Consider the following 27,017-nt stretch of genomic DNA (forward strand, 5'->3'; position numbering starts at 1 on the left):
GTTGGTGACCAGTGGAGTGCCCCAGGGATCGGTGCTGGGGCCTCAGCTATGTACCATTTATATAGATGATCTGGAGGAGGGAACCGAGTGTATGGTGTCGAAATTTGCTGATGACACCAAGATTGGTGGAACGGCAAATTGCACGGAGGGTGTGGAGAGTCTGCAGAAGGATCTAGATAGGCTGGGCGAATGGGCCAGGAACTGGCAAATGGAATTTGGAGTTGAGGGGGTTGAGCTATGAGGAGAGGCTGAATAAACTAGGCTTGTACTCGTTAGAGTTTAGAAGAATGAGGGGAGATCTCATTGAGACATATAAGATGATGAATGGGATGGATAGGATAGAGGTGGAGAGGCTCTTCCTGCTCAGAAAGGACGGTAGGACTAGAGGGCACAGCCTCAAGATAAAGGGGGGGGGCGGGTTAGAACAGAGTTGAGGAGGAACTTCTTCACTCAAAGGGTGGTGAATCTCTGGAATTCTCTGCCCGTTGAAGTGGTGGAGGCTGCCTCGCTAAATATATTTAAGACGCGGGTTGATAGGTTTTTGATAGGCAAGAGGATTAAGGGTTATGGGGAGAGGGCGGGAATGTGGAACTGAGACACGACAGATCAGCCATGATCTTACTGAATGGCGGGGCAGGCTCGAGGGGCTAGATGGCCTACTCCTGCTCCTACTTCTTATGTTCTTATGTTCTTATGAGATGCGCCATCAATAGGTCCAGGCAGCAGGCGATTGACGGGGCGTCCATCCCGACTGCCACGGCTACGTTCGCGGCCAGGTGTCCCTGGAGAGGGAGCATGCGGTGTCCGTGGGCGCAGTTGATGTCTTCTGTGCCCAGTGGGCACCACAGGGGCTGGGGTGCGTTATAGACCCCGACAATCACATTTTGATTTGATGTGTCTTAAGTTTCCTTTGTACTTTTGTTTTTGTTCGGGCTGTTCCCTTTCCTTTTGGGAAGCTGCCCCTTTTACTTTGTCCTAATTTAATTTGAGTTTGTCTATTTGGTTTGACCTTGAAAGGGTACAAAATGCTGCCCTTGGGGGTGGCACAGTGGTTAGAACTGCTGCCTCACTGCATCAGAGACTCAGGTTCGATTTCTGGCTTGGGTCACTGTCTGTATACAGTTTGCACATTCTCCCCGTGTCTGTGTGGGTTCCCTCCAGGTGCTCTGGTTTCCTCCCATAGTCTGATTGACATGCTGGTTAGGTGCATTGGCCATGTTAAATTCTCCCTCAGTGTGCCCGAACAAGTACTGGAGGGTGGCGACCAGAGGATTTTCACAGTACCTTCATCATAGTGTTAATGTGAGCCTACTAATATATAAACTTTAAAACTTAAAACTTTTGTCAGTGATGCCCCCATCACATGGCAGAATAAGCAAAGTTTGGACATGTTTGGACAAGTTTCGAACTCTGGGCTGTAGTTACCGCATCCTGCCACTAGGGGCACGGTTCGGGTCCTTTGACGTCTATCTGACTGCGCCGGAAGTGACGAGATCATTCCGCGCGGCGGGGGCTGAGCGGAGGGAGGGAAGGGGAAGATGGCGGCGCTGCAGGGCTTTCCCGTCTCCGTCGCCTACAGTCACAGCGGCTCTGCCGACACAGCGGCCGGCCCGCAGCCCCCGCCGCACGCCGAGCGGAGTAAAGAAGAGGCGACAGGTACAGACCGGGCCCCGGGCCGGTAAAGCCCCGCGGGGAGGGAGGGAGTTGGGGGGAGGGGAGAGTCGGCAATGAACCTAAAGCGGAGACAGTGGCGGGACTCGGGCCTCAGACTGGGGCTGGTTTACGCCCCCCCGCCTCCCCCCGGATTTGAGAACCCCTCACTTCCACTGATTCCTGGGGGCCCTCTCCATTCGACCCTGTTTGAGAACAGGCCCCATTTAAACAACCTGAGTGAATAAATCCGAATGGGGACAAACCACAGCATCTCAGATCCTGGCTGATTAAACCAATAAACGTAGGGTTGTTTTGTTGGGGGTGGTAGGGCAGGGATCGGTTGATTTGTCTTCATGCTAGAGACAAATCTCTACCCTGCATTCCAATATTGTGCAACAATAGCCTCCCCAGACACACACTTTGTCGTCAAGGTGGCACAGTGGTTAGCACTGCTGCCTCACAGTGCCAGGGACCTGAGTTTAATTCTGGCCTTGGGTGACTGAGTGGAGTTTGCATGTTCTCCCCGTGTCTGCGTGGGTTTCCTCCCACAGTTCAAAGATTGTGGGTTAGGTGGATTGATCATGGCAAATTGTCGCTTAGTGTCAAGGGGACTAACAGGATAAATGTGTGAGATTACGGGAATAGGGACTGAGTGGGATTGTTGTTGGTGCAGGATCGATGGGCCAAATGGCTATTCCTGTACAGTAAGGATTCTATGAGTATATTCATCCTTGCATTTGATTGACAACCTAGTGACAGTGCAACTCAATCTTTGACTTAAACTTTTTAAACAATCGCTGTCACTGTCTGGGTCCTAACAGTCCTTTTAAAGATCTACGAGGGTGAATGTACTCTTATTTGTGACTGACTATTATTCGTTTCTGGCTTGTGTGAATGATGTCTTCCATAATGAAGAAGACACGATGCTGCTTGCAAGAAAGTCGGAGTTAACTCAATTTGACCATAAACACTCACAGATGTACTTCCCGAAAACTACAAAACTAGATGAGGCTGCAGATTAGTGTGTATCATAAGCCATAAACATAAAGTGTGTATCATTTGACCATAAACACTCTCAGGTGTACTTTCAGAAAACTACAAAACTAGATGAGGCTGCAGATAAGTGTGTAAGAAATGGGAACTGAAATTCCATCACGTGTAAATTGGAGGTTCAAATCTGATTGCTGCCCTATTGATATGTTTATAGTATAGATTCAGAGAATTATGGCACAGAGGAATCCATTCAACCCATTATATCTCTGCTGGCTGAAAAAGATTGAACCAACTTGATCCAGATCTCCACCTCTTGGTCTGTAGCCTTGAAGATTATGGTACTCCAAGTACACATCCAAATATAGGGCAGCACAGTGGTTAGCACTGCTGCCCCACTGCGCCTGGGACCCGGGTTTGATTCCTGGCTTGGGTCACTTTCTGTGTGGAGTTTGCACATTCTCCCAATGTCTGCGTGGGTTTCCTCCGGGTGCTCCTGATTCTTCCCATAGTCTGAAAAACATGCTGGTTCGGTGCATTGACTCAAGTAGGTACCATAGTGCGGTGATGAGGAGAATTTCACAGTAACTTCATTGCAGTGTTGATATAAGCCTTACTTGAGACTAATAAATACACTTAAATGTTATAAATCCGTTGATGTTTCCTGCCTCTGCTAGTGTTTCAAGCAGGAGTTCCAGGCCCCCACTGCCCTCTGTGTCAAAAGATTTCTTTTCAATTCCCTTCTCATCTTTCTACTGATCACATTAATTCTTCGCCTTAGTTTGTGACCTCTTTGGTAAGGGTTTTTGTGATTGGAAGTCATTTTCCAGTGAGGTTCCTTGCCCCTTGTGATACAGACTCATGATTTGTGCTTAAATGTTGGTAGGCAAGGTAGTGAGGGAGAAAGCTGTACTGCACGAATTCTTACAATGCAGAAGGAGACCATTTAGCCCATCGAGTCTGCACTGACCACAATCCCACCCAGGCACTGTTCCCGTAACCCCAGGTTGGCCAAACTAAATTTATCCTATCAACTGCACATCTTTGGATTGTGGGAAGTAGTCAGAGCACCCGGAGCAAACCCATGTAGGCACGGAGAGAATGTGCCAACTCCACACAGACAGTTACCCAAGGCAGAATTGAATCTGGATCCTTGGTGTTGTGAAGCAGCAGTGCTAGCCACTGTGCCGCCCTAACTCGGCAAAAAAGTGACAAACAAACATCAATCCAGAGAGACTTCAAATAATGCATATGGGGAGGGGAAACAAGGCAAAGGGAAAACAATGAATGGATTATTGAGAAGTATCGAGGGACAGAGGTGACTGGGTGCTCACGTCCACAGGTGTCTGAAAGTAGTAGGACTGTTACGTAGGTGGTTAAGGTACATTATTGGCAAAGGTACAAAATTAAGAGCTGGGGAAATTATGTTAGAATTATATAAAATGCTGTTTAGAGTATTGCATGCAATCCTGGTCACTACACTATACGAAGGATGTGACTGAACTAGAGAGGGTACAGAGGAGATGTATCAATCCATAGTTGGCCCTCCGCACGATGTTATTGACACGTGCAGTATTTTAATGCGTGCAAGTTGCTGCTGTTATTGCTCGGCCAGGAGAATTTCAACTGAGGAAATAATTTTCTTGAAACCGAGGAGAGATTTAATTGAATTGTGTAAAATTCAATACAAAAGATAGAAGGGAAATAGCATACCAGAGAGTATTAGGTGTATGGCCAAAGCATTGTATACAAATTATCCAAGTCCATTACAAGGGAAAAAGGCTGCTAGGCAGAATATTCATGAGAGAAAGCACAATTGAAAAGAGGATGATTTTTGAGTGGCTTTGTAAGGAAGAGGGATGAAGTAGCCTGATGTGCTGTTGGAAGAATTCTGAAGAGCAGTAGCTAAAAAAACTGGCCCTGGTGATGGAATGGGGGAATGCAGCAGCAATATAATCTCTGATAACTACTTATTTGTGGTGACACGGTAGCACAGTGTTAGCACTGCTGCTTCACAACGTCAGGGACCCGTATTCAATTCCTGGTTTGGGTCACTGTGTGGAGTTTGCACGTTCTCCTCATGTCTGTGTGGGTTTCCTCCGGGTGCTCCAATTTCCTCCCACATTCTGAAAGGCGTATTGGTTAGGTGCATTGACCTGAGCAGGCACCAGACTGTGGCGACTAGGGGAATTTCACAGTAACTTCATTGCAATGTTAATGTAAGCCTTACTTGTGACTAATAAATAAACTTCTAAAAAAAAGTTTAGGTTTGCTCTTCAGTTTGACAGTAACTCTGTCCTTTGGTGTGAAGGGATTAGGGTGGCACAGTGGTTAGCACTGCTGCCTTAGTATCCGGGACCAAGGTTCAATTTTGAACTGTGTGTGGAGTTTATACATTATCTCTGTGTCTGCATCGGTTTGCTCTGGGTGCTTTGGTTTCCCTCCATACTCCAAAGATGTGCAAATTAGGTAGATTAGCCATGATATTTGTGTGGTGTTATGGGGCAGGGTGGAGAGGCAGGATGCTCTTTTGGAATCAGTGCAGACTCAATGGGCCGAATAGCTTCTTTCTACACTGTAGGGATTCTATGTGTTTTGCTTTATGTGTAAAGACATCAACTTGACCAGAATGGAAATGAGAGGCATTGAGGGAATGAAAAGAATTTATCTTCAGAAATGGTGCGTTTAAATTTGCCTTTGTTCCTCACTGAGAATTTATACGCAAAAGGTGAATTATCATTATTTTTATTAGAAATCGCCAGCTATCAACACAGAAAATAGGAATGGTCACTTGCAATGGGAAATATTTGAGGAAGTTTGAGCAACTTGAAAAGGAAGGATTCGGTAAGAATCGGTGAGGAACGTGGAAAATACAACTGAGTCTTGCTGAAGGTTGAGATGCCTTTGTGCTGGGTTCAGAGCATCTGTGATCAGATACATGTTGAATATCTTTAGGAAAAGGGTACATAGAAGCAATCAAATTGCAGCAGTGTGAAAGGAAATTTTAGAAAAAGAGTGAATTGAGGCAGTTTTATGAATAGTATTGCTGGTTTAAAATGAAAATATATTGATAGCTAACCTTTAAAAGCAAACTCTGCTTCATGCAGGAATGAGTTGGGGTAATATATTGTTAAATTAGGGCTGTAGTTTGACTGCAGTGTCTGTAGATAAAAGCAGAACATTGCAGGTGCTGGAATCTGAGACAAAAACAGAAAATGCTGGAAAGTCTCAGCAGGTCTGATAGCGTCTGTGGGCAGAGAATCGAGTCAACATTTCAAGTCTAGATGGCTCTTTGTCAGAGCTCTGACGAAGAGTTATCCAGACTCGAAACGTTGGCTCTATTCTCCGCCCACAGCTGCTGTCAAACCTGCTGAGATTTTCCAGTGTCGGTAGAGTTTGATGTGTAATAAACAGATCTGAGTTGTACGATCAACTATACTTTGGATTCATTTTGTCATCAGATGGACTCTTCCTGTACACAATTCCCTTTTCAAACTGTTCATTTTTAATATCATGAGTATATAGATGAGTATTTAATTTTAACAACTCGCTTAATTCAGCAGGAGTACTTGAGGCTTTATCAGAAAGTCAAGAGTTAAAGCCTTGCTTTAGGACTCAACAATGCAGTAATGAGAGACTGTTGCATTGTTAGATGTACTGTCTTTCATTTGAACCAAAGTTTGTGATTATGTTGACAAAAAACCCCATGACATTATTTAAGGAAGCAAAGGTAAGTTCCTCTATCGCCATGGTCAACATTTATCTTTCAACCACCTTGACTAACTGCTCATTTACCTCATTACTGTTCAAGCCCTCAATGGTTACATTTGCCGAGTTCATTGCAGTGATTGCATTTCAAAAGTAACTTGTTGATTTTTAAGTACTTTATGATTTGGGGATTTGTAGTGTTTATATAAATGCAAGTTCTTTAGTTTCATTGTAAACACATGAAAGCAAGCAAACCATGCTACAGGCACACGTAGGAATATGTGAATTCGGAACAGAAGTAGACCTTTTGGTCCCTCGAGCCTGCTCCACCATTCAATAAGATAATGGCTGATCTGATTGTGGCCTCAATTCTCCATCCCACCAACCACTGATAATCTTTGACTCCTTTGTCAGTCAAGAATTTATCTAACACTGCCTTAAAAATATTCAGTGACCCTGCCTCCACCACTCTCTGGGAAGGAAAGTTCCAAAGATTCTCAATGCTCTGAGAGAAAAAAAAAATCTCCTCCTCTCCATCTTAAATGGGAGACTCCTTATTGTTGAACTGTCCCCTAGTTCTAGTCTCCTCAACAAGGGGAAACATGCTTACAGCATCCACCTTAACAAGGCCCTTCAAGATCTTGCATGTTTCAATAAGGTCACCTGTAATTCTTCTAAATGCCAATGGCACAAGCCAATCTATCCATCTTTTCTGATAAGATAAATCGCCAGCTGAGTGAATCTTCTCTGAACTGCTAACACATTCATATCTTTCCTTAAAAGAAGAAGACAGTATTCCAGATGTGGTCTTGCCAAAGCCCTATATAAAAATCTCTACTTTTATATTCCACTTCCCTTGCAATAAACAATATTCTTTTTGTTTCCTAATCACTTGCTGCATCTGCATACTAATCTTTTGTGATACATGTACCAGGACGTTCAGATCCCTCTAACACAGAGCTCTGTAATCTATTTATTTAAATAATATGCTCCTTCCGACTCTTTCTGTCAAAGTGGGCAAGTTCACGTTTTCCTATGTTATACTCCATCTACCAAATTTTTGCCCACTCACTTAACATAGCTGTGTCAATTTGCAGATTCCTTATGTCCTCTTCACAACTCACTTTCCAACCTATCTTTGTGTTTTCAGCAAATTTAGCAACTGTACATTGGAACCTGCCGTCCGGGTCATTGATAGAAATTGTAAATAGTTGAGGCCGCAGCATTGATTCCTGTGGCATTGCACTCGTCATAGATTGCCAACCTGGAAGTGATCCATTTATGCCTGCTCTTAGTTTCCTGTTAGCTACCAATCCTCTATTCATGCCCATATGTTACTCCTGACACCATGAAGATATATTTTGTGGAGTAACTTTTAATGTACGTCTTTTCAATGCCTTCTGCAAATCTAAATACCCCACATCTACGGGTTTCCCTTTATCCATTTTACTTTTTAGTTCATCAGAACTCAACTAGATTAGTTGAAATGATTCCCCTTTCACTAAATTGTGTTGACTGTGCAAGATCACACTGAAATTTTCAAATTGCCCTGCTTTGTCCTCTTACATAATTGATTCCAAGATTTTCCATATAATAGATGTTACCTGGCCAATAGTTTCCTGCTTTCTGTCTCCCCCCACTTTCTTGAATGGAGGAGTCACATTCGCTTTTTCCAATCTGATGGTACCAATCCAGAATGTAAGGAATTTTGGAAAATTAAAACCAATGGATTCACCATTTTAGCAGCTAAATGCCTTTTAGAAATCCAAGTACCCCACATCTACATGTTTCCCTTTATCTACACTACTTGTTACTTCGTCAGAATGCCAATAAATTAGTCGTAATGATTTCTCTTTCACTAAACCATGTTGACTGTGCAGGAGTGCACTGAGATTTTCAAATTGCCTCGTTTTGTCCTCTTAAGTAGTAGGTTCCATAATAGATTTAATAATAGATTTTTCCGATAGTAGAACCTAACTGGCCAATAGTTTGCTGCTTTCTTATTCCCGGATGAAGCCCACCAGAACCTGGGAACTTATCAGCTTTTAGTTCTAATAATTTTCTTTGTACCCTTTACCCAGTGATTATAATTGATTTAAGTTCTTTCTCACCTCTTAGTTCACAATTATTTCTGGTTTGGTAATGTGTATTAAATATACTGCGCACAATATAATAGAAGGTGTTCCTGACAATCAAATTAGGTAATTTAGTTATGGATTTTTCTTTCTCAACTTTTTAGCAGCACGGTTAACAAGCTGAGAGTTTTGTAATAGTGGCCACAGGCTAGTGCTGGGATTCTGTATTCAATGACTTGCCTGCAACTATATAAAGCTTCAGTTAAATTACATTTGGAATATTGCGCACAGTTCTGGTTGCCACACTACCAGAAGAATTTGGATGTTTAGGGTGCAAAGATGTTTCACCAGCATGTTGCCTGGTCTGGAGGGTTTTAGGTATGAGAAGAGTTGGATAAACTCAGATTGTTTTCATGGAAAGACAGAGGCTGAGGGAAACCTGATAGAGGTCTACAAAATTATCAGATCATCAGATGCTTTTTTCCCATGGTGAAAGGTTGACTACAAGAAGGCACAGGTTTAAGGTGAGTGGGAGTATGTGTAGGGGAGACGTGCGCAGGACGTTTTTCATACAGAGGTAGTAGGTGCCTGAAACGCACTGTCAGGGGAGGTGGTAGAAGCAGGCATATTAACAGTGTTCAAGGTATATCTTGATAGATGTGAGCGGGAGGCAAATAGAGGGGTAGCAACTGTGTGTTGGTGCAAGCTTGATTGGCCAAAGGCCTGTTCCTGTGCTGTATTGTTCTTTGTTCTTGGAGAATCTAGCTGTTGCTGAATGAAGATTTGGGAAGAAGTAAAAGGAAAGTGCTCGTGTTTCTAGAATTTGATTGCAGAATAGCATCACCATCATCCTGGACTAAATCATCTGAGCAGATGGTAAATTATGCAGCATAGAATGTTGCAAAGAGAACAAAATAGATGTAACCTGACACAATAAGTAGCTGTTGACCATATTGAATATTATAGCAAGAAACTTTTGCATCAATATAGCAACCAGCTTAGCCCCTCTTGGCATTAAGCCTCCTCTCCTGAGAATAGTCCAATAGTTGTAAATCTTCATTGCGTAGCGTTAGCTTGTAAAAATCAGAACTTGGCGTAAGTGATGAGGTAGCTGTGTTGAAGCCACCACATTAAATGGAACTAAAATCTAAGTGTGATTAAGTGTTTTCAATATTAAATTCTAAATCAGGTTGTCAGACATTACAAATTGAGATTCAAATTACCCCAAGTTATTTCATTGGAAGATGCCAGTGTGCTTTTTTTTGCTACCGTTATGTTGCATGAAATGTTAAAAGGATCAGATAGTGAGTATTTGCTTTGCACAATCCAGGGTGTGGTTTAAACAAAAACTGACCCCACCACACCAGGTTTTACAAAGGGACAGAGCGTGATAGGTAGATCTGCCATTTATTCCAGCACTTATGGAGGAAATGACTAACACATGTAACTGCGATTCCACACCTCGGGTCATGGAGCATTCTGATTATAAATGTTGTCATTCTTGTCCTTGGAGAATGAGAGATTCTAACACTGGAGAGAATCCCAAGGGGCTGAAGCCTCTTTGTTGAAATCCCTTATTCCCTTAGTGAGGTGTTGCCAGCACTTCAATGTTCCTCGTGTTTTCCGTTTACTGGTGTTAAACAAAAACAACCAGGGAACCTGTTGGATCCTCTTTCTTCACGTCACATGCTTTCACAGTTTGACTGGATATCAGGCATCTTTTAGAGATGAGGAGATGAAAGTAGCAGCAATGGCATTTTAAAACAAAATCTTTGAGACCTAGGATTGATTGAAAAAAATTTCTGAACATGAGTCAAAAATGGACAAGTATTTCACAATAACTATAAGAATGCAGCTATTGAGATAGTGCTAATCTTTGTTGATTTGCCATGCTTGCTTTTGCAATTTGGCTGGTGCAGCAAATAGTTGTGACTTTCTAGTCCAGTAGTTCCCAATCAGTGTGTCATGAAGCAACATCACCCCACCGCACCCCTCATCAAGTGTGTCATGAAAAAAGATTCAAAATTCATTGAATTTAACTAAAACTAATCTTCGTCTTCAGCTCTGTTTTAAGGTTTAAGTTTATTTATTTACTGTCACAAGTAGGCTAACATTAACACTACAATGAATTTACTAGGAAAAACCCCTAGTCGCCACACTCCAGTGCCTGTTCAGGTACACTGAGGGAGAATTTAGCATGGCCAATGCACCTAACCAGCACGTCTTTGGAACCGAGCACCCTGAGGAAACTCGTGCATACACGAGGAGAATGTGCAGACTCTGCGCAGCTAGTGACCCAAGCCAGGAATCAAACCCAGGTCCCTGGCGCTGTGAGGCAGCAGTGTTAACCAATGTGCCACTGTGCCGTCCTTTGTGGTTGGCATATCCAAGGCCCAACAAGACATGGGCCTCCCGCGCATGCACCTGCTGGGAAGGAGCCGCACATGCAAGGTTTAAGATTTTTTATGTTGTGTTAGGCCCATGCACATGACCAACAGGACTTGTAGCTGAAGATAAAGGTCCCATTTATCTCCAAAAAACTTGGAGAAGCAAGAAAAAGGGAGAGGTTTAAAAAAAATAGACAAAAGGATAAGAAAAAGTTAAAAATGATGTTTCCAGTATGGAAAGAAGGCGGAGAAACTAGGAGGTTTGCCTCAATGTTTTTATAGTATAGAGGTGTGTCATGGCATGTAAAAAGTTGAGAACCTCTGTTCTAATCTACTCTTTGGTGTGTGCTTGTATTTTAGATGCTCAAAGTTGTCTATAGGAATTCAGCAAAAGATGAAGCATTTCAACTGCAAATATTAATTTGTACCGTGGGAAAATTTAATTTAGTGTGTACCAACAGAGAGCATTCTGAGCTGTGTACTTAATAACAGGCGTTTTCTCCCAGGAGTGTCATATTAATTTTGTTTTTGCTTGTTTTGCAGAAGCTGAAAAGTTGAATAAAATGAACTCCTTGCTGGAGAAACTGCATGCGAAATATAGCCAGACACGACCCTGGACTGAGACAGCAAAGCTTGTGCGGCAAGCCATGGTAAGATTGCAGTACAGATCAGGCAAGAATCAATATGCTGTTCTGAGGTTTAGATCGCAGCTGGCAAAAATGCCACAGTTTTTAAGAGAGTTGTGCTTAAGTGTGTTCACCCAGCCCTTTAGTGACACAGGTTAAAAATACATTTCCCATTGTGAAGCTGAATCATTTATTTAGCAATCTGAGATAGCTGATCACTGTTAATGTGGCAGTGGATGGTTCAGTTAACAACGGTATCCTGGATCACATTCAACCAAGATCTTATTCTTTCCACCCAGTGATCACTCAAAGATCCCAAGTCAACACCTTAGTAGTAAGTAGGTGGGAATTTCTGTTAGATACAGAATCTGGTAATATATAGGTGTACTATTAGTCATCATGATCCATATTATCTACCGATAAATGGGGTGACACAATGGTTAGCTGCCTCAGCGCCACGGACCTGGGTTCGATTTCCAACTTGGGTCACTGTCTTTCTGGAGTTTGCATGTTCTCCCTGTGTCTGTGTGGGTTTCCTCCGATTTCCCCTCACGTTCTGAAAGACGTGCTGGTTAGGTGCATTAACCCAAACAGGCTCCGGAGTGTGGCGACTAGGGGAATTTTGCAATAACTTCATTGCAGTGTTAATGTAAGCCTACTTGTGACTAATAATTACATTTTAACTTTAAACATATATCCTAGCCTGCCTTCTTTCCACCTTAAAATTAACAACCATTCTAATTGATGTATTGTATTTATATAAAGGAGAAACGGGGCATAATGAACACAGGAGGCCACCAGCATCTTATTGCCTGCTTGGAGACTCTGCAGAAAGCATTAAAAGGTGAGTAAAGATTATCACAAGCTGATGCAGATGACTAAGCTACACATGACCATTGTTAAGGGCTGTAGGGTCGATAAAGAATTTCAGCATGAACGTGAGTTTATTATGTATGCAATGGAAAATAGGCCATTTGGCTCATCAATCATGTTCTTTCCACAGACCATGTGCAGTCTTCTCTTGTTCTATGGTTACCTCTATGCAATGCACTTATTAGCTTGAGAAAACATTGAATGTAATCTTTATGACTTCCACAGGTTAAGTTATGTAGAATTTTAAGATAACCAGTGGTATCCAGCAGAGGCTATTTGAAACCAACCAGGACAGGAACATCTCATTTTCTCCTGTAGGTTTAGGTCGCGAGAATCAATTGTGCAATTCTTAACTGAAATCAGCAAGTTTAGCACAAACCAGAGATGGGCCCTGAGTCTGTTGCTTATTGTTATGTGGTGTCATTATTCATATGGCCTACTAAGGGAGCCATTTGCACTCCTTTAAGCCATCGATAATTATTAATGCAATATAAAAACCTAATATGTTTTAGTATTTATATGTACAGTCATGGATGAAGGCTTTGTTTTTTGTGCATGTATATATTGAATGGCCTAGATTATTTTTAGACCTATATCTCATAAGGAAATTGTTTCTTATACATTTGTCTCTTTGAGACTCAGCTGTTTTAGCATTCCACTATGATCTGCAGCTTGTCCAAAACTTTATCCCCCATGATCTTCCAAGGTCCAGGGCAGAACATCCCCCACCCTCGCCGATTCCCTGTCCCCAGCACATTCAACTTTAAAAACTATGTTGATAACTCCCTCCACTACTTACCCGGTTCTCCCTCTGCCAGTTCCTCAAGCCCTGCTGTCCTTCACATTCTAAAATGGCCTTCTATTCATCCCCTTTTCCCTTTTACACACTATTTGTAGAACTTGATGCAGAGTTGCCCGAGTTGCTGATGAAAGAGCGGCACCCTGAAAGCTCGTGTTACCAAATAAACCCGTTGGACTTTAGCCTGGTGTTGTGAGACTACTTACTGTTTGTAGAACCATCAACCAAGTGGCACAGTAGTTTGCACTACTGCCTCACAGCACCTGGTCCCTGGCAATGTGAGGCAGCAGTGCTAACCACTGTGCCAGTGGAGTCTGCATGTTCTCCCTGTGTCCACGTGGGTTTCCTCCGGCTGCTCCGGTTTCCTTCCACAGTCCAAAGATGTGCAGGTGAGGTAGATTGGCCATGCTAAATTGCCCCTTAGTGTCAGGGCTACTAGCTAGGGTAGTAGCATGGGGTTATGGCGATAGGGCCTGGGTGAGATTGTGGTTAGTGCAGACCCGATGAGCCGAATGGCCTCCTTCTGAACTGTTTGATTCTATGATCTACAACCCCGCAACCCTATTCTCTGAACAACCTCCTGGAACTTCTGTAGTTCTTTCTCCACCATCAAAAGTCACCTTAAAGCCTAGTTTTTCCATCAAGTTGATCTGCTGTCTCTATGGCATGGGGCAGCATGATTGCACAGTGGTTAACACTGCTGCCTCACAGTGCCAGGAACCCGGGTTCAATTCCCATCTTGGGTCACTGTCTGTGTGGAGTTTGCATGTTGTCCCTTATCTGTGTGGATTTCCTCCCCCAGTCCAAAGGTGTGCTGGTTAGGTGCATTGGCCATGTTAAATTCTCCCTCTGTATCCGAACAGGTACTAGAATGTGGTGACTAGGGGATTTTCACAGTACCTTCACCACAGTGTAAACCTACTTGTGCCTAATAAATAAACTTTTAAAACTCAAACTTACTTTAGAGGCACCATACAAATTCAAATTTCGCCCTTGTTTTCTCTGAATCTTCACATTGACACTAACTCTCAATTCATTCTCAATGTTTCTTCAGTCATGTCTCTGCCTGCAATGACAGATCGTCTGGAGTCGATTGCCAGACAGAATGGGTAAGTTACCGTGCTTTGAATGCCAAATTAATTCATTGATCTGCCATAGTTCAGACTGTTTACTAAGCAATGAAAGTGTTTTTAAGATGATTAATCCCAGTCTATCCATCTCTCTCATCCAGCCTTGGTTCTCACCTGAGTCCTTCGGGTACTGAGTGTTACATTACTTCAGACATGTTCTATGTTGAAGTGCTGCTGGATTCAACAGGGCAAGTCTGTGATGTCAAGGTGGCGCACCACGGAGAAAATCCCGTGGTAAGCTTTTCGTTGTCTTTCTGCTGGGGTTCTGTGATTATTCCACTGCCTTCCCACTTAGTGATCTCGGCCTCAGTTAAAATTCTCCACTTACGACTTCATGTTGCTTCATGGGAGTTATGTAGCCTTAAGTGTAAGAGAGCTGTCTATAAAACAGATTACTGTGCTCATTACATTTGGAACCCCTGACCTTTGTTAGGATTGTAGTCACACATCTTCAGCTATTTGTACTTTATCCATTTAGTTATTCATATATGGACCTAAGGCCATAAATATAAAGATAGTCAATAATAAATCCAATAAGGAATTCGGAGAAATAAATCTACCCTCAATCTGGTTAGAATGTGGAACTCGCAACAAGTAGTAAGTTCAGGCCTATTGCATAGCTGCATTCGATGGGAAGCTAGGTAAGCACATAGGAAAGACATTAATAAAGGGATATGTTGAAGAGTTTGGAAGCAAAACAGTGATTTTTGCGGACCAGAAAAATAACTATTTCCAATGCTCATTAACTGGAGGCATCAATTTCAGACCATCAACAGAATGAAGGGAAAGAATAGGCGTTATTTTACATAGTTGTTATGGGGTAGAATGATGCGGAGTTGCTGGTGTTGGACTTGGGGAGGCACAGTAAGTAATCTCACTATATCAGATTAAAGTCCAACGGGTTTATTTGGTAGCACAAGCTTTCAGAGCACTGCTCCTTCATCTGGTGGCACTCACCTGATGAAGACGCAGCGCTCCGAAAGCTCGTGCTGCAAAATAAACCTATTGAACTTTAACCTGATGATGTGAGACATACCTATTGAGGATAGAATGAACTATTTGAAACACTGATGGAAGTAAAATCCATATTAATTTTCAAATTGAAAATATTGCAGAGAAAAATAAAAGGATCAGAGAGAGAGGGCAGAAAAACAAAGTTACATTAACATTCTTTTCAAGAGTGGGTACAAGTCTGAAGGAATTAAAGGACTCCTATGCTGAAAAGCTCTCTGATTCTGTAAAACTCCGTTTTACTTTTTGACCCAGGTGTGCAGCGTATCGAGAGCTACCACAAATGACAGTGCTGAGTTCCACCAAGGGTATGAACAATGCCCGCTATTGTAGTCCTCCCCCATCAAGGTGTCACTTCGCCTTGTTCTGACTGTGCCAAGCTGAACCTCATCAAAGAAAGAAAGGGGGGAAAGCGGTTGTATTTATGAATACTTTTCATAACCATGAGAGATCTCAAAGCACTTCACAGTCTGTGAAGTAGTTCTGTAGTGTAGTTGGTGTTGTATTGTCAGGTACGTGACAACCAGTCTCTACACCGGTTAAAAAAATGACTAGATAATCTAGTTTTGATGGTGATCATTACAAGGTACATGTTGGCCAAGACAGCAGGGGGACATCACTATTCTTGGAATAGTGCATAGAATCTTTTACAACCACCTCAGAGGAGCGATGGGACATTGATTTTGGTTTCGTCCAAAAGATGACACTTCTAACAGTGCAGCACTCCCTCAATACTGCACTGAAGTACCAGTGCAAAAGTAGTGCATTGTAATGTCTAAAATGGCCTGTCATATCTGGGAGCCTTGTTTACTTTTGGTGGGACGGCAGTGTGTCACAGTGGTTAGCACTGCTGCCTCATGGCGCCAGAGACCTGGGTTCAATTCCGGCCTCAGATCACTGTCAGAGTCGAGTTTGTACGTTCTCCCTGTGTCTGTGTGTGTTTCCTCCGGGTGCTCCAGTTCCCTCCCACAGACCAAAGATGTGCGGATTGCGTTGATTGATCATACTAAATTAACTAATTTTGGAATAAACATGAGAGGTTGCGGAAATAGGGCCTGGGTTCAATTGTGGTCGGTGCAGACTTGGTGGGCTGAATGGCCTCCTTATGCAATGATTAGAATCATAGAAACTCTGCAGTGCAGAACGAGGTCATTTGACCCATCGATTCTGCACCAACAACAATCCCCACCAGGCCCTATCCCCATACTCCCACATATTTACCTCGCTAATCCCTCTAATTTACACAACGCAGGACACTAGGGGATTCCGCAAACACTAACAAGTTTAAAAATGCTGTTTCTTAAATGCAAATTCTGTTGTTGAATCTTTTTTAAATAAACAATGATAATTGGATTAACCTTTCTAACGAGAAACTCAACATCTAAAGGTTTTAACTGATTAAGTGCTTGTTCCTGCAATTGCCAGACTTTTTCTAAAAGAATATAACTACATGTTTTTAAACATGTTTTTCCCTAGAGTTGCCAAGAACTGGTGCAATATCTAAGGTAAGGCATTTTTTTCAACAGCTGATGGAATTGATATTTTCAATTTTGTGAATAATTGAAAGTCTTCATGACGGGAGTAAAGGCCATCAGCCAATCTGGATAGTAAATATGTAGAGCTAGTCAGTATTAGTGAGACATTGACTCAAGGAAGCAGTGATACTTGAGCACAGAAAACAATTCAGATACTAGGATGGAGAAGCATTTCTCGAATTCTCCTGTAACCATATGTAGAAATAAGCTGAAAATCTTTTTTTAAATGTTGCCATATAAGTGTATTTTTGTAATATAATAAATGTGTTTTTATGATATTCAAATTTCTGAAGTTAATAGCATTGCATTGATTTTGTAATTCATGTTGCTTCTCGGCTGAGAAGTTTGAGACAATGGACTGAAGGTGCTGGGCAGGGCAGTTTTGCTATTTTGTTTCTCCTAACAGACTGCTATCTTTTATTTATTCTTTGAGGGGATGTGGGCATTGCTGGCAAGACCTGCATTTGTTGCCCATCCCTGATTTACCGTGAATTGAGAGGCTTGCTAGACCACTTCCGAGAGTGCTAAAGAGTCAGCCACATTGTGATGGTCAATAGAAGGGGAGGCCAGGCTGGTCTTTTACTAGGTCCACCAGTAGATGGTAGACAACAGCAGGAGAACGCTCTCCATTCATTCCCCCATCCTTCACAATTTCTGATGATTTACCTGTAACTATGTCTGACCAGCTCAAAGGAGCAGAATAGTTGAATCCTTGTTCCATCATTCCTCGATGTATTGCAGCCAGAGTGATCACTGCAGGAAGTTATAGAAAGGGAAATGAACATATCTTGAAAAATTGCTTTTGTATTATACTTTTCTGATAATGGAAGCTAATGTTTTTATTGTATTGCAGAGAGAAGAATTTTTTGGAATTCTCGAAACATCTTAAAGGTCTTGTCAATCTATATAAACTCCCTGGGGACAAGTAAGTAACGGACGTTTTTATCTCTTTTTCCCCAACTTTTCACTAATTTGTAAGTGTTGTTGTAATTGTTTGCAGAAATATGTAGACCTGATGCAAATATGCTAACATTTATGTTGACCTAGCACAGCCAATCACAAAACTTGGGATCAAGGTGGTCACAGGCTAGTATCATAGAATCCCTACAGTGCAAAATGAGGCCATTGGGCCCATCGAGTCTGCACTGACCACAATCCCACCTATCCTCGTAATCCCACATATTCACCCTGCTAATCCCCCTGTCAGTAGGGTCCATTTCGCATGGCCAGTTAGCTTAACTTGCACATCTTTGGGCTATGGGAAGAAAGTGGAGCACCCAAAGGAAACCCATGCAGACACAGGAAGAATGTGGAAACTCCATGCGGACAGTGACCCGAGGCTGAGAATTGAACCCGGGTCTTTGGTGCTGTGAAGCAGCAGTACTGACCACTGTGCATAACCGTAAAGAACACCCGAATGGAATATCTCAATAGTCCCATAAAAGAGTAATATAGAACACAAAGATAGCTATAGAGAAAAGGCCCTTCTCTCCTGATCAGTGTGCTCCTCTTAGTGCTGCCTGCAGCACAGATCACTGCTTGACTGCCTGGAGATATTTCAGCATAGCTGAGAATATGGGTAATCGGGGATATGTTACATTCTCAGTTTTTCATTTCTTGTCCTGCAGTAAGCTGAAAACTAAGATGTACTTGGCTCTACAGTCCCTAGAGCTTGACCTTTCAAAGATGGCACACATGTTCAGGTAACTCGTCACTTCTGTAATTTGCTGCAGCTATTGTTGAGATTGGTTTGTGACGAATGGAGTCAAAATGATTTAATGAAAGAGATAAGATCGTTGAAAATAATTCTGTATAATGTAAGTGCAGTGGCTTTCCACGAACGGTGAGAAGAACCTGTGTGGGATTGATTTTGAACAAGTACAGATTCTTAACCGTCGAAGTGCAGCTACGGTGAAGTGAAAGGAGCATTGATACTTCCTGCAGCTGTGATTGGAACAATCTCAGTGGGTTCCTCATTCAGACATATGTTGTATTCATGCTTTTATTGTTTCCTTTGTGTTCCTAGTTGTGATCAAGTTACTGAAAGCTTTAATTTGAAATCTGATTATCGATGCAAGACATTTCATATAGAGATTATGAACTAAAGGTTTGCAGATTGCTGTGATTGACATTTAAATTCCTCACCCAAGCACATGAATTATGAAATCCATCACAAATATAAACATTTCTCACTTCAGAAGATTAGCTGATTTGTGCTGAGGGGACAGTCCCACTGGCACTCAAGTGGCACGTGTGTCCTGAGACAGACTATGTTGCCTGGCTAACCTTTGTCATAGATTCGCTACAGTGCAGACAGAGGCCATTTGGCCTATTGAGTCTGTGCCAACTCTCCGACAGAGCATTCCACCCAGATCCTATCCCCATCACGCCATGTACTTTATCCACTAATCCCCCTATATTACACATCTTGAGACCCTAGGAGACAATTGTAACATGAGCAGTCCACCTAACCTGTGCATCTTTGAACTGTGGGAGGAAACCAGAGCACCCAGAGGAAACCCACACGGACACTGGGAGAACGTGCAGACTCCACACAGGCAGTCACCCAAGGCTGGAGGTGATACTGGATCCCTGGTGCAGTGAGGTAGCAGTGATGACCACTGTGCCACCATGCTGCTGCCATTCCATGGAAGCCTCACATTCAAGCCCAGTTGAAATGCTCATACATTTTCCAGTTGGATTACAGGAAAGGAATTGAAACCCTAACTTCTGCCAATTCCCTGTAGCCGATTTAACATTCCAGTTATGATTATTTAGGTCAGTGTTGTCCAGTCGGATTTTAGTGCCCAGTAAACTTTTGGCAATCACGTCACCATATTCGACACAAAATATATCACAAAAAGTGTGGTGAATCTTGGAACAATCTCCTAAAAGTTAACTGGAATTGAAGGATAGGACTAAAGATGAGCATTGGTGCACTGTGACAGCTGTTAAAGAATATTTTTAGTAGCAGCAACTAATTCCTACACGGCATTAGGGGAGGTGATGACAAAGTGATAGTGTTGCTGAATGAGTAATCCAGAGGCTGAGGCTTGCTCTGGAATCACTGATCCAAATCCCACTATGGCAGCTAGTGAAATTTAAATTCAATCAACATAGGACATTCTGGAAACTTGTTTCATTATTGGTTAAACCATTGTCAGTTTTCATAAAATTAATCTTGTTCACTCGTGCCCCTTAGGGAAAAAAAATCTACCATCCTGGTCTGGTTAACATGTGATCGCAGACCCCAGCAATGTGGTTGACTCTTAACTAACTTCTGAAATGGCCCAAGAAGCCATTCAGTTGTATCAAACTGTTGTATCAATGCTGGCCTAGCCAGCGATCCCTACATCCTGTGAATGGAAAAAGTTTTAAAAAGCATCCAATTACGGTGCAATTAAAATATTTAATCATGTTTTCACTTTATCTGCTGCATACCTGAAGCTAGGCTACAATTTTTTTAATATTAAGGGTTGCATTTTGGATTTTCTGCCTTTGATGTGGACATGGATTGTGTCAGATTCAGGAGCTGGGGTCCTCAGTCGAATGAGCTACTGCAGGGTTCTAATGTCCATCAGATTAAAATCTCTTAGCTGATGAAGGGCATTCGTTCACTGCATGTCTCTGACTGATATGCTACATGTAACAAGTGCATTGGACACCAATTATTTTGTCACTACAGACGTGGAGTTGAAGCCGGCATTGAAAGCAAGGTATATTTGAACTATTGATTGGAAGGTTTTAAATTATTTTTTCTTGTCAATTTTCTCCCCTTATACTCCTGAAGATATTGACTTTGTGCTGAAGTATGTTACGCTGACGCTGCTCACTGGGTTGATCTTTGGACTGCGGAGAGGCCAAGCTTGTTCCTGTCTTCACCCAGTGACCATGTGCAAATCTTTTAAGTTTATTCATTTGTGAAACTTGAGGTGTCGCTGGCTGCCAGCATTCATTGCCCATCCCTAGTTGCCCTTAGAAGGCAGTTGAGAGTCAACCACATTGCTGTGGCTCTGGAGTCACTTGTAGGTCAGACCAGGTAAGCATGGCAGATTTCATTCCCTAACGGACATTGGTGAACGAGTTGGGTTTTTCCTGACAATCAACAATAGTTTTATGATCGTCAATAGATTCTTAATTCCAGATTTTTAAAAAATTGAATTCAAATTCCACCATCTGCTATGGCAGGATTCGAGCCCAGGTCACCAAAACATTAGCTGAGTTTCTGGATTAATAGCCTAGCAAGAATACCAGTAGGCCATCGCCTCCCCATCTTCATAGCTGGATAATAATTAAGGGTGCAAATTCTGGCTGATTACTCTCATGTGGAGTACTTGCTGTTCCAGGCATCAGAACAGGGAATGTCCTAGTGCCTATATTTAGCTTCTCACTCAATAAATTGACTAAGCCGTCAAGGGAGCTGGATATTTAAATAGGGTCTTCATTATTTATGAATGCACTGGATAGGAGCATTGGAATATGATAAAAATTCACAAAATCCTTCAGACTATCAGTTAGAAATGTTATTTTGCAGCATTGGTTTTATAATCCTGTCATTAAAACTTTTTTATTCTTCTTGTTGTAGATTAGCAACAAATGCAAGTAACCTTGATACAATACTTCAAGGAAGTGTTGGTTATCTTACCCCAAGGAGTGGTGGTATGTTACTTTCAATATTTGATCTGTGCTTATTTCCGAACAGTATCTAGATAAACAGTTTGGCATGAGGGTGATTGATTTTAACTGTTATACCACTGAAACAATAGCAGCAATGGAATTCATCTGTGTATTTGTAAAGCTCCAGATAGTCTCAGAACTGTTAGCAATCTTTTAAGTTTTAGTTTAACCTCCTTCCCTTAGACTACAAATAGTAACATCAATCTTGGAGAGGCATGGGTTGTTTTCTCTGGAGCAGAGAAGACTGAAGGGTGACATGATTGAGGTGCTCAAGATTATGAGGAACATGGGCAGGGTAAATAGAGAGCAGCTGTTCCGTTCATCAGTGCAGAGGAGGTTTACTAGGCTGATACCGGAGTTGAGGGGGTTGAGCTATGAGGAGAGGCTGAATAAACTGGGCTTGTACTCGTTAGAGTTTAGAAGAATGAGGGGAGATCTCATTGAGACGTATAAGATGATGAATGGGATGGATAGGATAGAGGTGGAAAGACTCTTCCCGCTCAAAAAAGACAGTAGGACTAGGGGGCACAGCCTCAAGATAAAAGGGGGGCTGGATAAAAGATGCTGGATGGCCTACTCCTGCTCCTATTTCTTATGTTCTTATGTTTTGTTGAAGGGTCAGTTACGAGGACAGACAAGTTAAAAGTTGGGGGGTGGGAGGTTGAGGGGGGATTGAGCAAAATCTTAGAGGGTGGTGACGGCCTGAAATGTGCTGCCTGGGAGGGTGATGGAAGAGGGATGCTTCACATCTTTTAAAAAGTGCCTGGATGAGTACTGGTACGCCATAACATTCAAGACTATGGGTCAAGTGCTGGCAAGTGGGATCAGGTGAGCAGGCCAGGGCCTTTCACGCGTCAGTGCAGACTCGATGGGCTGAAGGGCCTCATCTGCACTGTCGTATTCTGTGAATCTGCCTAGTCAGAGTGGAAATGATCAGGTAACTCCGTGTCAGTCATACCTGGTGACTGTGCTGTTGGGGGCTGACATTATGCATAAAATTTGTATTTGTAACTAGCCTCACTCACTGAATTTTGCTAGGCAAATCACCATTTTTTGATTGGGAGATGTTGCTGTAGCTTTGATCATGAGTTCTGTTTGCTAAAGTTTGTTTAGAGTATGTTTGCTGAGTAAATTGACCATTTGCAGTAGTGTACTGCTTAAAATAGTCTGCTGTAAGACAGGCTACTTTCAGCCCTGCCATAAGTCCAACTCGTGGGCTACCACAATAGTGTGGATGGACACTGTCCCAGCACAAACCCATTCCCCTACTCTGGAAGCTTGTGGCTCACGTTAAGGCAGCCGCAGCAGTTCTGCAGCATCTCGCTCTAGTTCCTGTTCTTAGCTCAGACAATGAAAGGTAGGTTAATGTTTCAGTGAAATCCCTCATTAAAAGTGTTGAAGGATACCACATAAAGCTATCTTTCAGGTGCTAATTGATCTTTGTATTTCCAGTGCTTTCAATTTTGTTTCCACCAGGTGTTTAATGTTGGATGTGTTTTGAATCAAAATATCTTTGCTTGATTTTACAGGACACTTAATGAACTTAAAGTACTACATCTCTCCCTACGACCTGTTTGAAGAGGGAACTGGTGCATCTCTGAACCTTAATGAAAATAATGGTATGCTTATTGTCAGTAGAAAATTAATGGGCTGGGAGAGTAACATCCAGGACAGTGAGTTCTTGATAAATGGAGTTTTTGATGCAATTTCCTCGATCTAGTAGAGTTGTATAATTGAATGTGCTAAGAACACTCTGTTATTTAGGAACCTACTGAGCTATAGCGGGGGGGAATTAATCCCCAATTTCATTTTGAATCAAATGTATCAGCAGTCAAAGACTACATACAAGTTAGAATTTTGTCCATTTCAAAAGTGATTTGATGTATTGTCGATGCCTTTGCCCTTGTATCTCCAAGGAAGAAAATAGACACAGCAATTAGTATTATAGTGTCTGGACTTATTCCATCATAGAATTGATCATTTTTCTTACAGAAACCTTAGACGTAACTAACGTATGTGCGCCTCCAAATAAATTGCAGGTTATTTTTGGAAGGGACTCCATTTTGTGACACACGATGGCACAGTGGTTAGCACTGCTGTCAGGGACCCAGGTTCGATTCCTGGCTTGGGTCACTGTGTGGAGTTTGCACATTCTCCCCCATGTCCACATGGGTTTCCTCCGTGTGCTCCGGTTTCCTCTCACAGTCCAAAGAGGTGCAGGTTAAGTGAATTGGCCATGCCAAATTTTCCCTCAGTGTACCCGAACAAGTATGGTGACTTGGTGATTTTCACAGTAACTTCATTGCAGTGTTAATGTAAGACTACTTGTGACTAATAAATAAACTTTACTTTGTGATTTGTTTTTCTCTCCTCCTAAATCAAAGGTTTTAGATACAGCTTTCGCTGAGTAATAGAAACCAGGGTAGAGTGACATACTTAAGGGATTGATGAACTCATGACAACATTAAGTAAATATTGGATCTAAGGGCCGAAAACAATACATTTTGTGGATCGGGTTGGGAATTCACACTGAGACTGTAACTCTCTGGTGGCTTATATGACAGACTGCTATCAACCCTGCCATAAGTCCTACCTTGCATCCAACTCTTGGGCTCTGAGAATAGTGTGGATAGGCATTGTCCTAGCCCCTTCCCCTACCCTGGAAGCTTGTGGCCCATGTTAAGGGAGCAGCTGCAGCATCTCGCTCTAGTTCCTCAGACAGTGAAAAGTAGGTTAATATTTCAGTGAAATCTTTCATTAAAAGAGTATCCAACTAATTCTCCTGTAAGATCGTCTGACTTGAGAAGTCTGCTCCACGCTTCCACCTAATTCCGTGTAAAACTAATGGAACCGTCTATACGTTTTCCATCTACGTTTGGCCAATATCATAAAATCCCTCTAATGCAGAAAGAGGCCATTCGGCCCATTGAGCCTGCCTTAAAAACGATCCCACTCAGAGCCTTTCCTGTAACTCCATGTATTTATCTTGCTAATCACCCTGACACTAAGGAGCAATTGAACATGGCTAATCAACCTAGCCTGCACATCTTTGTGATTGTGGGAGGAAACTAGAGCACCCACAGGAAGCCTAGACAGACCAGGGAGAATATGCACACTCCGCACAGTGACCTGGGTTCCTGGCGCTGTGAGGCAGCAGTGCTAACCACCATACCACCCCATGTTTTGGCTGTTTAGGGCAGACTGATATTGAAGCCATACCATCTATTCCAGCATTGTGGACACCTGATATTATAAGAACATAAGAAATAGGAGCAGGAGTAGGCCATCCAGCCCTTCGAGCCTGCCCCGCCATTCAATAAGATCATGGCTGATCTGTCGCTGCTCAATTCCACTTTCCCGCCCTCTCCCCATAACCCTTAATCCCCTCTCCTATCAAAAACACATCAACCCGCGTCTTAAAAATATTTAGCGAGGCAGCCTCCACCACTTCAACGGGCAGAGAATTCCAGAGATTCACCACCCTTTGAGTGAAGAAGTTCCTCCTCAACTCAATTATCGGACTTAATTTAGACCATTTTAAAATGCGATTGTTTTATCATAATCCTACGTCAGTCAGCTGAGTATTATAACTTTGGCAAGATGTTTAATTCCTGTGATGTGATCAAAAACAGCACATAAGTGCAACAATCATAATTCCAACTTCTATAAAAGAAAAATGCAATACACATGGTGGAAGTAACAGACTCTAGAAAAGCTTTCCTTTTAGACTGATAAATAAGTTTAGGTGAGTATTATAAACTGCTTCAACCATGGAAGTTTAAGTGTTCTTGTGATACACTCAGACCCATGCATTATTTTGTATATTGCTATTTTATAGGTAACAAACGTTTAAGTAGCAGGGATTTGGCATTTCTGTTTATTTTCTGTTCTGATCTGTTGCAGTTCTGCAGCTAATTGTTTTTTATTCTCCCTGTGCAGTTCCCCGTTCCTTGGGCATGAATGTATTTGTAACGATCGAGGGCCCCACGGGAATGTACAAACTGCCCATAGCTCCCCTGATCACTGGCTCCCATCCCACAGACAATAAAGGGTAAGGAATCATACTGTTGATGAATGGGGAATTTGGGCTTAAAGAAATCCTTGCTCATTAAGTGCCACAGTTTGGAAGTAATAGTTTAAGTATAGTCTTGAAAGGGATTTTCCTAACTTGGCTATGCAATAATTGATGACGTTCCTAATAATTATCCTCATCGATATGCATTTACACCAAAAACTGGAGGTTGATAACACTGCAAATATGAAGTGAATGCAGCTTGAATCCAGAATCAAAAACTAAGTATATCTTTGAAGGTGACAGGGCATTGAGTAGTTAGCAAAGCATGTGGGTTTGGGCTTCATATGTAAAGTTGAGTACAAAAGCAGAAAAGTTATAAGAACGTAAGAAATAGGAGCAGGAGTAGGCCATCTAGCCCCTCGAGCCTGCCCCGCCATTCAATAAGATCATGGCTGATCTGAAGTGGATCGGTTCCACTTTCCCGCTTTCTCCCCATAACCCTTAATTCCCTTGTCTATCAAAAACCTATCTACCTGTGACTTAAATATATTTACCGAGGTAGCCTCCATCACTTCAACGGGCAGAGAATTCCAGAGATTCACCACCCTTTGAGTGAAGAAGTTCCTCCTCAACTCCGATCTAAACTGCCTCCCCCCATTAGCTTGAGGCTGTGCCCTTGAGTCCTGCTATCCTTTCTAAGCAGGAAGAATCTCTCTACCTCTACCCTATCCATCCCCTTCATTATCTTATACGTCTCTCTAAGATCCCCCCTCATCCTTCTAAACTCCGAGTACAGACCCAGTCTATTTAGTCTCTCTTCATAGGCTAGCCCCCTCATCTCCGGTATCAGCCTAGTGAACCTCCTCTGCACTCCCTCCAAGGCCAATATATCCTTCCGCAAGTGCGGCAACCAAAACTGCACACAGTACTCCAGCTGCGGCCTCACCAGTACCCTGTACAGTTACAGCAAGACCTCCCTACTTTTATATTCTAACCCCCTTGCTATAAAGGCTAACATTCCATTCGCCTTCTTGATCACCTGTTGCACCTGCAGACTGGGTTTTTGCGACTCATGCACAAGGACCCCCAGGTCCCTCTGCACCGTAGCATGCTGCAGTTTTTTGCCTTTTAAATAATAATCCCTCCTACTATTATTTCTGCCAAAGTGGATAACCTCACAGTTGCCAACATTATACTCCATCTGCCAGGTCCTCGCCCACTCTCTTAGCCTATCCAGATCCCTCTGCAGACTTTCCACACCCTCCACACAATTTGCTTTTCCACTCATCTTTGTGTCATCAGCAAATTTCGTCACCCTACACTCAGCCCCCTCCTCCAGATCATCTATATAAATGGTAAATAGCTGAGGCCATTTGTGCTGAACCTTTCAAAAGCTTTGGTTAACCCACAAGTAGAAGATTGATTTGATTTATTATTGTCACATGTATTTGGATATAATGAAAAGTATTGTTTCTTGCGCACTGCACAAAGTATACCATTCTTAGAGAAAGAAACGAGAGAGTGTAGAATGTAGTGTT

The 27,017-nt window shown here is 42.5% G+C and overlaps 1 protein-coding gene across 1 annotated transcript in view; it reads left to right on the forward strand.

The window, feature by feature from the left end:
* The first annotated feature begins 1,527 nt into the window (after positions 1–1,527).
* Positions 1,528–27,017, forward strand: part of med1 (mediator complex subunit 1) — a 50,694-nt gene continuing 25,204 nt past the window's right edge. The window contains exons 1-11 of the mRNA XM_080213881.1: positions 1,528–1,656; positions 11,357–11,463; positions 12,205–12,283; positions 14,166–14,220; positions 14,343–14,475; positions 16,729–16,757; positions 17,641–17,712; positions 18,416–18,490; positions 21,373–21,446; positions 22,994–23,083; positions 25,404–25,515. Of these exons, the coding sequence (XP_080070007.1) occupies positions 1,539–1,656; positions 11,357–11,463; positions 12,205–12,283; positions 14,166–14,220; positions 14,343–14,475; positions 16,729–16,757; positions 17,641–17,712; positions 18,416–18,490; positions 21,373–21,446; positions 22,994–23,083; positions 25,404–25,515 (944 nt within the window). The 5' untranslated portion in view covers positions 1,528–1,538. The remainder of the gene's footprint in view (positions 1,657–11,356; positions 11,464–12,204; positions 12,284–14,165; positions 14,221–14,342; positions 14,476–16,728; positions 16,758–17,640; positions 17,713–18,415; positions 18,491–21,372; positions 21,447–22,993; positions 23,084–25,403; positions 25,516–27,017) is intronic.

Source organism: Carcharhinus amblyrhynchos, chromosome 27, assembly GCF_965287045.1.
Source record: "Carcharhinus amblyrhynchos chromosome 27, sCarAmb.v2.hapA, whole genome shotgun sequence".
NCBI lineage: Eukaryota > Metazoa > Chordata > Chondrichthyes > Carcharhiniformes > Carcharhinidae > Carcharhinus > Carcharhinus amblyrhynchos.